General features: G+C 43.4%; 1 protein-coding gene across 2 annotated transcripts in view; it reads left to right on the top strand.

Moving 5' to 3' along the window:
• Positions 1-12,378, top strand: part of LOC121561837 (protein furry homolog) — a 162,554-nt gene that overhangs the window by 26,838 nt on the left and 123,338 nt on the right. For both annotated transcript variants that reach the window (XM_045213239.1, XM_041874281.2), the window contains exons 8-13: positions 7-175; positions 896-988; positions 4,413-4,511; positions 6,809-6,910; positions 7,038-7,141; positions 9,749-9,857. In XM_045213239.1, the coding sequence (XP_045069174.1) occupies positions 7-175; positions 896-988; positions 4,413-4,511; positions 6,809-6,910; positions 7,038-7,141; positions 9,749-9,857 (676 nt within the window). The remainder of the gene's footprint in view (positions 1-6; positions 176-895; positions 989-4,412; positions 4,512-6,808; positions 6,911-7,037; positions 7,142-9,748; positions 9,858-12,378) is intronic.

Raw genomic sequence — 12,378 nt, 5'->3', positions numbered from 1 at the left:
TCTCAGGTTTCCTGCTGTGAAGAAAAGGTTTCTGTATGAGCTGAAGGAGCTAAGACAGAAAGAGCAGAGTCCCTACGTGGTCCAGAGCACCATCAGCCTCATCATGGGTGTCAAGTTCTTCCGCATCAAGATGTATCCCATGGAGGACTTTGAAGCCTCCTTCCAGTTCATGCAGGTACAGAAGTGAGCAGTGAGCTCTACAGAAAGTGCAGACATGATGATTATAGGCCCACCTGTCTCGAACAAGTGTGTAATCCTGCATGGTTGAAAAATAACAGTGAATTCTATAAGGGATTTTCTGACCACTCACCTTTGAATGTTGAAATGGTCCTGTGAAAGGTTCATTCTATATTGGTCAATTTCCAAGGCCCCGGATGCATGACCTGTATTGAGGCCATATAATCTTCTTAGTAAACATATTAACTTGACTCATGTCTCTCTGCCTTATCCATGTAGCAATGTAATAAGTGTCAGAATCCAAACCCACAAGTGAGAATGGTCTTCTGTAACAATATTGAAATCAGTCTAGAATCTCTTGATTCCTCTTGTTATCTTTAGCTTGAATTCCCCCCTTTGCATTCTGTATAAGTTTCTCATCCTAGGCCTCTAGTTTGGCTGAGTCCCAATTCACCACCTTTTCCAGAAATTCCTGTCAATCATTTAAAAGCATATGATTGGTGTAAGCATTGGCTGAGTGAGTTTCCACCATTATTAAATCCATGCGCGAAAGTGTGCAACTGTTCACGTTGTGAGAAGGGTGGAGTATCGTGACTTAGCCTTTATGTTGACCAGCATGTGACCTGACCTTAGTGGCCTGACTGTGTGGTTTACAATATGTAATCCTTATGATGTAAGGGTTTATGCTGTATTTAGTAAGTGCTGCTGTCCGTTACAGGACTGTGCCCAGTACTTCCTGGAAGTGAAGGACAAGGACATTAAGCATGCCTTGGCCGGCCTCTTCGTGGAGATCCTAGTTCCTGTAGCAGCAGTAAGTTGGTTATCTGACCAGATGACAACCAGAATATGATGTATTTTCCTTGATGTCTTGATGTTGTCATGAAAACAATACCTGGTTGTATAAGAGACCAATTGGTTGTAACCAATTATGTACATAAACCCTGGATTGCTGATGCTATGTATTGGCCATTGAGAGACTTTGAAGCCACCGGTCGGCCATATTGGCACTCCACAGTAGCAGCAGTCCTCCATAGGAATTAATGGAATTCTACAGTATTTCAATTCAATGTTGTTTCAAGGACAAAATTACAGTGGGTATAGAAAGTCACCACCCCCTTTCAAAATGTTCACCTTTTGTTGCCTTACAGCCTGAAATGAAAATACATAAAATCAGACTTTTTCCGGCTTTATGACAACTTTGCAAATTTATAAAAAAGAAAAAACTGAAATATCACATTTACATAAGTATTCAGACCCTTTACTCAGTACTTTGTTGAAATACACACCTGTATTTGGGGAGTTTCTCCCATTCTTCTCTACATATCCTCTTAGGCTCTGTCAGGTTGGATGGGAAGCGTCACTGCACAGCTATTTTCAGGTCTCTCCAGAGATGTTAGATCGGGTTGAAGTCCGGGTTCTGGCTGGGCCACTCAAGGACATTCAGAGGCTTGTCCCGAAGCCACTCCTGGTTGTCTTGGCTGTGTGCTTAGGGTCATTGTCCTGTTAGAAGGTGAACCTTCACCCCAGTCTGAGGTCCTGAGCGCTCAGGAGCAGATTTTCATTAAGGATCTCTCTGTACTTTGCTCCGTTCATCTTCCCCTTGATCCTGACTAGTCTCCCAGTCCCTGCTGGCGAAAAAAATCTGTAGCTCGACACAATCCTGTCTCGGAGCTCTACAGACAATTCCTTCGACCTCATGGCTTGGTTTTTGCTCTGACATGCAGTGTCAACTGTGGGACCTTATATAGACAGGTGTGTGCCTTTCCAAATCATGTCCAGGCAATTGAATTTACCACAGGTGGACTCCAATCAAGTTGTAGAAACATCTCAAGGACGATCAATGGAAACAGGATGCACCTGAGCTCAATTTCAAGTCTCATAGCAAAGGGTCTGAATACTTATGTAAATAAGGTATTTGTGTTTTCGTTTTTTATAAATGTGCAAACATTTCAAAAAACCTGTTTTCGTTTTGTCATTATGGGGTATTGTGCGTAGATTGATGAGGGGAGAAAATACTTTTATCAATTTTAGAATAAGGCTGTAATGTAACAAAATGTGGAAAATGTGAAGGGGTCTGAATACTTTCCGAATGCACTGTACATTAGCAATGAAGTTAGGTAAATTGGAAGCTTGTGTAGTAAGGCTTTGTAAACAAAAAGGGAGTCATGATTTGATCTACGGAACTTTAATGAGGACCAGCCAACCTTTTTATACAGGATGCAGTGGTGAGTATTAAAATGTCCACCAGTGATAAAACGAATGGCGCTATGGTAGACGGCATCCAAAAAATTAATCATAAGGAATAAGGTTTTGAAGTGTCTGTCCTACTATATATCTAGGACACATATTTAACCCCTAATTTTTGTTGGCACAAAACTACCTCCATACTTCCATTCATTTGTATGGGTTACCTTCAGACGAGTCCCGTGACACTTAGAGCAAAACATGTTCATGAGAGTCTCCCCTTTCCATAGAGTGGTCATATTAGTTCGTAGGCCAAACCGTTCGGATGCTACAGACGTTTTCATGAGAAGACAGATTTTCGGGATGTCTCATGGTCTAACAAACACTGCTGTAGCTCGGCCACCTTCCACCACAGATGAGGAAGGCCGACATAGGCGGATGCAGAGGATTGAGACGCAGCCCATGCAAAAAAATCTCTATCTTAAACTGACAGATTTTGATGGGGATTTTTGTATTATGTTACTTACATTGACGCACAGGTGCATCAATAGACTCTTAAGGATGAAATCTTAGCTTTTTAACTAGCTAATCCGTATGTTTTTAAAATAATAAGTCTTTGTCAATCCAGATGCCCAGATATTTGTAGGCGGGAACCCGATCAATGGGAGAACCATCCAATGACTAAATATGTAGTCCATCTGAAACATTATTGCGAGAACTAGAGAACATCATGTATTTAGTCTTGCTATCAGTCATCTAGTGTATATATAAATCATTGGTTGTAACCTGGCGGGTTATATGAAAAATGTATGCACTCACTCTAAATGACTAAAATGGAAATGGAAATATGACATCTTGTCAACCAGAAAACCTGTTTACAACCAGTAAATGTTGTATTCTTAGTAGAACAACAACTGCTTAAGGCACAAATTCTATTAGAAACGGTCATCGAAATTGTTTAATAGGTTTAAAAAACGATTCTAATAAATGCAACAGTTGGACCATGGATAAAGATACTCCAAACTTTTTGAATCTTTAAAATCCATCAGATATTGACTGAATTATCGGACATAAAACATTGTACTGGCACGGACAAATAATTAATGACATTCAGGCATTTTGGTAGGAATTTAGGTATTTCATTTATTGTAAAATTGCACTTTCTTTTCTTAATGCACTCACATATACATTTTCTTAATATATCAGGTATATTTTAAATACTTTGTGATAAAATAAAGATAAATTATATGTGCCTCATTTGCATATATACACTGGGTGTATTTGCAAACATTAATAAATTAATATAAAGGCGTGGAACACCAAAAACCTGCTCTGTCTAGACTACCTTATTAATTATTAATTACTGTTGTTGTCACGTCATTTGCATAATTCAACAAGTGTGTCAAGAGAAGAATACATGATTTATAATCAAAACGCTTGGGTCTAGATAACACCTATCTATACATACTTTACATTGTTTGCAAGATCAGACATAATATCACTATAATCTGAGTTTTCCTTTTTGGAAGTTGCTTTCAACGCATCTCATTTGTGAACATTACAGCTGTATTAAATAATAACTTTATTTTGGTGGGTGTTGATTTTTTGTGTAATTGAAAAAAGTAATCTTTCTTCTCTTTCTTGTGATGTAAGTGTTGAGACGGTGCGTTAAATCCCCGAACAAGCATTAGCGTTCTTATAGATGCAACGGAAAGCCAATGTAGTCCATTGAGCCCATTTCAGCCAATACTAGAGTGAGTTTGACAGGTCATTACACATGTTTCCGCGGTCGTTATGTTAACGGGAAAACATTTATGGAACTAGCAACAGTAGGAAAGAGTCACCAGAGTAAAATGAAAGAAATCAATCCAGAGAGATTTAAGTGACAAGTGGATTTTGCATCCCTCAAACATAGGAAATAGATCCTCAGGTGGGTGGGGCATGTGCGTTGCTAATTTGATTGTGTTTGAGTGTGCTTGTGTGTGTGTGTAAATGTATGTGCGTGTGTGTGTACGTGTGTGTGATGCTGAGTATGTATTCTCCGTTTCCAGGCTGTTAAGAACGAGGTGAACGTGCCGTGTCTAAGGAACTTTGTGGAGAGCATGTATGACACAACACTTGACCTCTCCTCCAGGAAAAAACACTCTCTGGTTAGTCACGCACGCACACGCACGCATGCATACACACATACACACACACACACACATACACACACACACACACATACAAACACACAGTCCAGAGTTGTTTATGTTCTTCTCCAAAAGCCACAGTGACAGGCCAGTGTAAAACTGGTGCATAGCGTACATGCCTGTGGTGTCTGTCAAGCCTCAAAGCATTTAGAGGTCAATCTTGTATAGTGGCTCTCTCCTTGTTGCTCCTCTAACTAACGATTCACAAGAGAGGACAGGCAACCTCTTCAAATCAAAGAGTAAACACTAAATCTGATTATTGTGGACAGTAAATGTGATGTTTTATCCTACTACTGGTCACCATTACTTCTGTTTACATGTATATAAACTCAGCAAAAAAAGAAACGTCCCTTTTTCAGGACCCTGTCTTTCAAAGATAATTAGTGAAAGATAATTAGTGAAAATCCAAATAGCTTCACAGATCTTCATTGTAAAGGGTTTAAACACTGTTTCCCATGCTTGATCAATGAACCATAAACAATTAATGAACATGCACCTGTGGAACGGTCGTTAAAACACTAACAGCTTACAGACGGTAGGCAATTAAGGTCACAGTTATGAACATTTAGGACACTAAAGAGGCCTTTCTACTGACTCTGAAAAACACCAAAAGAAAGATGCCCAGGGTTCCTGCTCATCTGTGTGAATGTGCCTTAGGCATGCTGCAAGGAGGCATGAGGACTGCAGATGTGGCCAGGGCAATAAATTGCAATGGCCGTACTGTGAGACGCCTAAGACAGCGCTACAGGGAGACAGGACGGACAACTGATCGTCCACGCAGTGGCAGACCACGTGTAACAACACCTGCACAGGATCGGTACATCCGAACATCACACCTGCAAGACAGGTACAGGATGGCAACAACAACTGCCCGTGTTACACCAGGAACGCACAATCCCTCCATCAGTGCTCAGACTGTCTGCAATATGCTGAGAGAGGCTGGACTGAGGGCTTGTAGGCCTGTTGTAAGGCAGGTCCTCACCAGACATCACCGGCAACAACGTTGCCTATGGGCACAAACCCACCGTCGCTGGACTGGCAAAAAGTGCTCTTCATTGACGAGTCATGGTTTTGTCTCACCAGGGGTGATGGTCGGATTCGGGTTTATTGTCGAAGGAATGAGCGTTACACCGAGGCCTGTACTCTGGAGCGGGATCGATTTGGAGGTGGAGGGTCCGTCATGGTCTGGGGTGGTGTGTCACAGCATCATCGGACTGAGCTTGTTGTCATTGCAGGCAATCTCAACAGTGTGTGTTACAGGGAAGACATCCTTCTCCCTCATGTGGTACCCTTCCTGCAGGCTCATCCTGACATGACCCTCCAGCATGACAATGCAACCAGCCATACTGCTCGTTCTGTGCGTGATTTCCTTCAAGACAGGAATGTCAGTGTTCTACCATGGACAATGAAGAGCCCGGATCTCAATCCCATTGAGCACGTCTGGGACCTGTTGGATCGGAGTGTGAGGGCTTGGGCCTTCCCCCCAGAAATGTCCGGGAACTTGCAGATGCCTTGGTGGAATAGTGGGGTAACATCTCACAGCAAGAACTGGCAAATCTGGTGTAGTCCATGAGGAGGAGATGCACTGCAGTACTTAATGCAGCTGGTGGCCACACCAGATACTGACTGTTACTTTTGATTTTGACCCCCCCTTTGTTCAGGGACACATTAGTCCATTTATGTTAGTCACATGTCTGTGGAACTTGTTCAGTTTATTTATCAGTTTTTGAGTCTTGTTATGTTCATAAAATTATTTACACATGTTAAGTTTATTTCCGTAAGTATATTACCATAAGTATTTAGACTGTATATTGCTGCTTCCCGTCACTTTTCAGCCCTGTTTACATGTATATCCTACTACCTGTCACTTTTTATGTATAAACCCACCTGAACCACTCCAGTACCCCTGCACATTGAATAAGGTACTCGCACTGACCTGTATATACTTGCATTCTCGTGTTCTTTATCTCTCATCGTACTTCTTGTGTGGTTTTTATTCCTACTTTTATTTTTAATTGTATTTTCTATTATTATCTATATTATTATAAGTGCATTGTTGGGAAAGAGCTCTCATGGTAAGAAGGTAAGAATTTCACTTGACTGTTTTACACCTGTTGTATCCTGTGCACGTGGCGACTAAACTTGAAACACACACACACCTCATTGAAGCATAGGAGTGTTCTATCTGAAGATTTCATCGACCTAAGCACAATACAGGCTCTGTATCCCTTAGTGACATGTCTACTGTGTCCTAGGCTCTCTACCCATTGGTGACCTGTCTGCTGTGTGTCAGCCAGAAGCAGTTCTTCCTCAACAAATGGACTGTCTTCCTCAACAACTGCCTCTCCAACATCAAGGTACTGTACTGCAACCAGCGGGAATCGAACCCACAATCCTTATGTTGCAGGCGCCATGCTCTACCAACTGAGCCACACAGGAGCAACCAGTACTAACATCAGTCTGTCGGTCTGTCTGTGTCTGCAGAGTAAGGACCCCAAGATGGCGCGCGTCGCCCTGGAGTCTCTTTACCGCCTGCTGTGGGTCTACATGATCAGGATCAAGTGTGAGAGCAACACTGCTACGCAAGGGTAAATGTTTCTACGGCTGTGTATACACATGCAGCCAAATTCTGATATTTTTTCCACTAATTGGTCTTTTCACCAATCACATCAGCTCTGAAAAAGATCTGATGTGAAAAGTTTTGATGTGATTGGTCAAAAGACCAATTAGTGGGAAAAATAATCCGAATTGGGCTGTGTGTGTAAATGCAGCCAATTTCACACAGCAATTGCAATGTTTGTGTTTTGTGGCACATAATTTATATTTTTCCACAATATACAGCTTGTTACAAACAGCGCCACATACACATTGCAACTCAGCTGTAAATATCTTGATAGTGTTCAACACTCCAACAACACAAGGGTAAAGGTCCTAATTTAACCATTCACTGCCCAGCTACACTGGACTGTGTGCCACGTAACAGCCTCCCACATGGCCACTCCTCTCCACCATGTTGAAGCCACAAGGGTTACATTCAGAATTGCAACCTATTCCCTACGTAGTGCATTACTTTTGACCAGGGCTCATAGGGCCCAAAATAGTGCACTAAATAGTTAATAGGGTGCAATTTAGGACGAAGGCAAGGAGAAGAGACCGGGGCATGGTAGCACCCACAGGAAGCTGTGTACATAACCTAATCTGCTCATGAGTAGTATCTTTCTCTTGGTACAACTGGAGAGCCAAAAAAGTGTTTTTCTATATTGCATCCCTCCCCAACACACTAAGGATCGGACCCTTTTTTTCCATTTTCGCCTAAAATGACATACCCAAATCTAACTGCCTGTAGCTCAGGACCTGAAGCAAGGATATGCATATTCTTGATACCATTTGAAAGGAAACACTTTGAAGTTTGTGGAAATGTGAAATTAACGTAGGAGAATATAACACATTAGATCTGATAAAAGATAATACAAACAAAAAAACATGCATTTTCTATTTTTTTATTTTGTTCCATCATCTTTGAAATGCAAGAGAAAGGCCACAATGTCATATTGCAGTTTAGGCGCAATTTAAAGCAATGTGTGTGCAAAGTTTCAGATTGATCCAGTAAAGCGTTGCAATACTGGATTATTTGGTATCAAGTCTGCCCAAATGTGCCGAATTGGTCAATTGATACATTTTCAAGTACATAACTATAGAGAACATACAAACATGATATGGTAATACAAAATGTAAGTTTACACACTCCCAGGAATGTCATACATGATGGATCATTAGCTTATACACTAACTTTCACACATCTAGATGGCCGGGCGGGGTGGGTGTGGAGCCAGAGACAGCAGGGGTTCAAACTGTAGAAACCAGTTCCTACATTTGAATATTAAAATGGATTTTATCAAACAAAACTATGCTACATTTTATCTCTGGGACCCTTAGGATGACAAATCAGAGCAAGATTACTGAATGTAAGTACATTATTTACCTTCAGAGGTGAATGTATCAAACCAGTTGCCGTGATATATGTTTTGTTGTTGTGCACTCTCCTCAAACAATAGCATGTAATTTTTTCACTGTAAAAGCTACTGTAAATTGGACAGTGCAGTTAGATTAACAATAATTTAGGCTTTCTGCCCATATAAGACATGTCTATGTCCTGGAAAGTTTGCTGTTACAACAGTTATGCTAATCACATTAGCGCACGTTAGCTCAACCGTCCCGTATACGGGTCATCGATCCCGTAGAGGTTAAGGACACACACTCATGCCTGCAGGCATGCAGACACACACACACACGTGCATGCACGAGCGCACGCACACACATGCACACAAACATATACACACACACCAACACACACAGTGTCCTCCCCTTCGTTGATAATGGGAGACTTGGCTGACTTGGCTCTTTACCCAGCAGAGTAGCAAGCCCAGTCTGTAAACAGGCAGCCTGTTACACCAGGAGGGATGGAGGAGGGTGGAGGAAGGAAAAGGGAGTAGGTGGGGGAGAGGGGAGGAAGCTAGGAGGTAGGCCAGGGACTGGCTGATGATCATCACACTATAGGGAGTTAAAGCTCTTTCTCATTGGAAGACGAGCCAGGGTACTTTACTATCAGAGCCACACACACACTTGTGTAGTATGCCGTGGATTAGGGCTCGGCTTGTAGGTTAAACGGAAGAACTCAGAGACAATACGCATTACCAGGGTTGCGTCCCAAATGGCACCCTATTCCCTTTATAGTGCACTACTTTTGACCAGGGCCCATAGGGCTCTAGCCAAAAGTAGTGCACTATGTAGGGAATATGGTGCCATTTGGGATGCAGCCCATGCCACAGGAGGAATCACAAACAGGTCAAGCCTTTAACACGTTGTAATTAGCCCGGAAATAAACCAGGCTTAAAATAAAATACTTGTTAAGAAATGGGACTATGGCATACAGGCCAGCCAGTGTAAAGCAATCTAATTTTACATTTCTATCTATGTCAGTTCTGAGTGTACATTTTTAGTATGTGTTTGTGATCCCTGTGTATCTCATCTGTTAAATGTTTGTCCTGTGTTGAATCTCTCTCTCTCTCTCTCTCTCTCTCTCTCTCTCTCTCTCTCTCTCTCTCTCTCTCTCTCTCTCTCTCTCTCTCTCTCTCTCTCTCTCCCTCTCTCCCTCTCTCCCTCTCTCCCTCTCTCCCTCCCCTGTTCTCCTGCAGGCGTCTCAACACCATCATTACAACACTCTTCCCCAAGGGCTCTCGAAGTGTGGTGCCCAGAGATATGCCCCTCAACATCTTCGTCAAAATCATCCAGTTTATTGCACAGGTAAATAGGAAGCTGCATGCAACCTGCTGTCAGCATGATTATCATTATTGAAACATTTATAAAATGTATGTTAATTGTTCCTGAAGCATGCACAATAAAAAACATTACATTTTTTACAGTTTAGTCATTTAGCAGACGCTCTTATCCAGAGCGACTTACAGTTAGTGCATTCATCTTAAGATAGCTAGGTGGGACAACCACATATCACAGTCATAGTAAGTACATTTTTACTCAATAATGTAGCTATCAGCAAAGTCAGAGGGATTATTTAAGATACTCTTTGAAGAGGTAAGGTTTCAGATGTTTTCGGAAGGTAGACAGGGACTCTGCTGTCCTAGCTTCAGGGGGAATCTGGTTCCACCATTGGGGTGCCAGGACAGAGAAGAGCTTGGACTGGGCTGAGCGGGATCTGCCTTCCCATAGAGGTGGGAGGTCGAAGAGACCAGAGGTGACAGAACGGAATGCTCGAGATGGGGTGTAGGGTTTGATCATAGCCTGAAAGTAGTGAGGGGCAGTTCCTCTTGCTGCTCTGTAGGCAAGTACCATGGTCTTGTAGTGGATGCAAGCTTCAACTGGAAGCCACTGGAGTGTGCGGAAGAGCGGAGAAGGTTGAACACCAGGCGGGCTGCAGGGTTCTGGATAAGTTGCAGGGGTTTGATGGCACAAGCAGGGAGCCCAGCCAACAGCAAGTTGCAGTAGTCCAGATGGGAGATGACAAGTGCCTGGATTAGGACCTGCGCCGCTTTCTGTGTGAGGTAGGGTCGTACTCTATGGATGTTGTAGAGCATGAACATGCAGGAGCAAGTCACTGCTTTTATGGTTGCAGAGAACGACAGGGTGTTGTCCAGGTTCACGCCAAGGTTCTTTGCACTCTGGGAGGTGGACACCGTGGAGTTGTCAATCGTGATGGAGAGGTCTTGGAGCGGGCAGGCCTTTCCCAGGAAGAAGAGCAGCTCTGTCTTGTCGAGGTTGAGCTTAAGGTGGTGGGCCGACATTCAAGCTGAAATATCAGCCAGGCATGCAGAGATGTGTGTAGCCACCTGGGTGTCAGAAGGGGGGAAGGAGAAAAGTAGTTGAGTGTCATCCGCATAGCAATGATAGGAGAGACCATGTGAGGATATGACGGAGCTGAATGACTTGGTGTATAGAGGAGAGGGCCTAGAACCGAGCCCTGGGGGACACCAGTACTGAGAGTACATGGTGGAGACACAGATCCTCTCCACATCACCTGGTAGGATGCAATCCAAGAGTGTTCAGAGCCTGAGACACCCAGCCTTTGGAGAGCCTCTGTGACAGAGAAGAGCAGTCTCAGTTGAGTGAGTCATCTTGAAGCCTGACTGGTTAGGGTTAAGAAGATAGTTCTGAGAGAGAGCTAGAGAGTTGTTCAGAGACAGCACGCTCAAGTGATTTTGAAATTAAAGAAAATAGGGATACCGGTCTGTCGTTTTCGACGTCAGAAGAGTCGAGTGTTGGTTTTTTGATTAGGGGTGCGACTCTGGCCATTGTGAAGTCAGATGGGACTCAAACAGTGGTTAGGGATGAGTTGATGAGGGAAGTGAGGAATCAGAGAAGGTATCCAGAGATGGTCTGGAGAAGGGAGGAGATGATGGGGTCGAGTAGGTTGTCAGGCGGCCGGACCTCACTAGTCGCAGGATTTCATCTGGAGAGAGAGGAGAGAAAGAGGTCAAGGTGTAGGCTAGTTCTGTCTGTGTGGGACCAATGGACTCAATAGGCTTGAGTGAATGAGGAGTGGATGACGTAAACCTTATTTTCAAAGTGGTTGACAAAGTCGTCCGCAGAGAGGGAGGAGGGACGGGGAGGGAGTGGAGGATTAAGGAGGGAGTTTGCTAGGGTTAGAGGCAGAAGCGTGAAATTTAGAATGATAGAAAAGTGCTTTTAGCAGTGGATACAGAGGAGGTAGAGAGGCAGGAGTGAAAGGATGATAGGTCCTCCGGAAGTTTAGTTTTCGAAAATTTTTGCTCAGCTGCCCGCAGCCCTGTTCTGTTAGCTCGCAATGAGTCACTCAGCAACGGAGCAGGAGGGGAGGGCTGAGCTGGCCGGGAGGAAAGGGGATGTCTCCTCATTCTGCCTCTTTGAGAGTAGGGTCGAAGAGGCAGAATGAGGAGACAGGTGGGAGAAGGATTTAGCAGAAAGGAGAGATGATATGAAGAGTAGTAGGAGAGAGAGAGCAAAGATTGCAACGGCTCATCAGCATCTGAGTAGGGAGTGCCTAGGGTTGGAGGAAAGGGAGACAGTAAAGGAAACAAAGTAGTCATCAGAGACCTGGAGGGGGTTGCAGTGAGATTAGTAGGCGAACAGTCTCTAATAAAGATGAGGTCAAGTGTATTGCCTGCTTTGTGAGTGGAAGGGGACTGGTAAAGAGTGAGGTCAAAAAAGACAAGGATGGGAAAGAGAGAGTTGGAAATAAATTAATCAAAGGCAGACCTTGAGAGGTTGAAGTCACCTAGTATGAAGAGAGGTGAGCCATTGTCAGGAAATGAGCTTATCAAGGTGTCAAGCT

Source organism: Coregonus clupeaformis, chromosome 5, assembly GCF_020615455.1.
Source record: "Coregonus clupeaformis isolate EN_2021a chromosome 5, ASM2061545v1, whole genome shotgun sequence".
NCBI lineage: Eukaryota > Metazoa > Chordata > Actinopteri > Salmoniformes > Salmonidae > Coregonus > Coregonus clupeaformis.
Note: the sequence above shows the minus strand (reverse complement) of the source record. Positions and strands in the feature narration are given on the sequence as shown.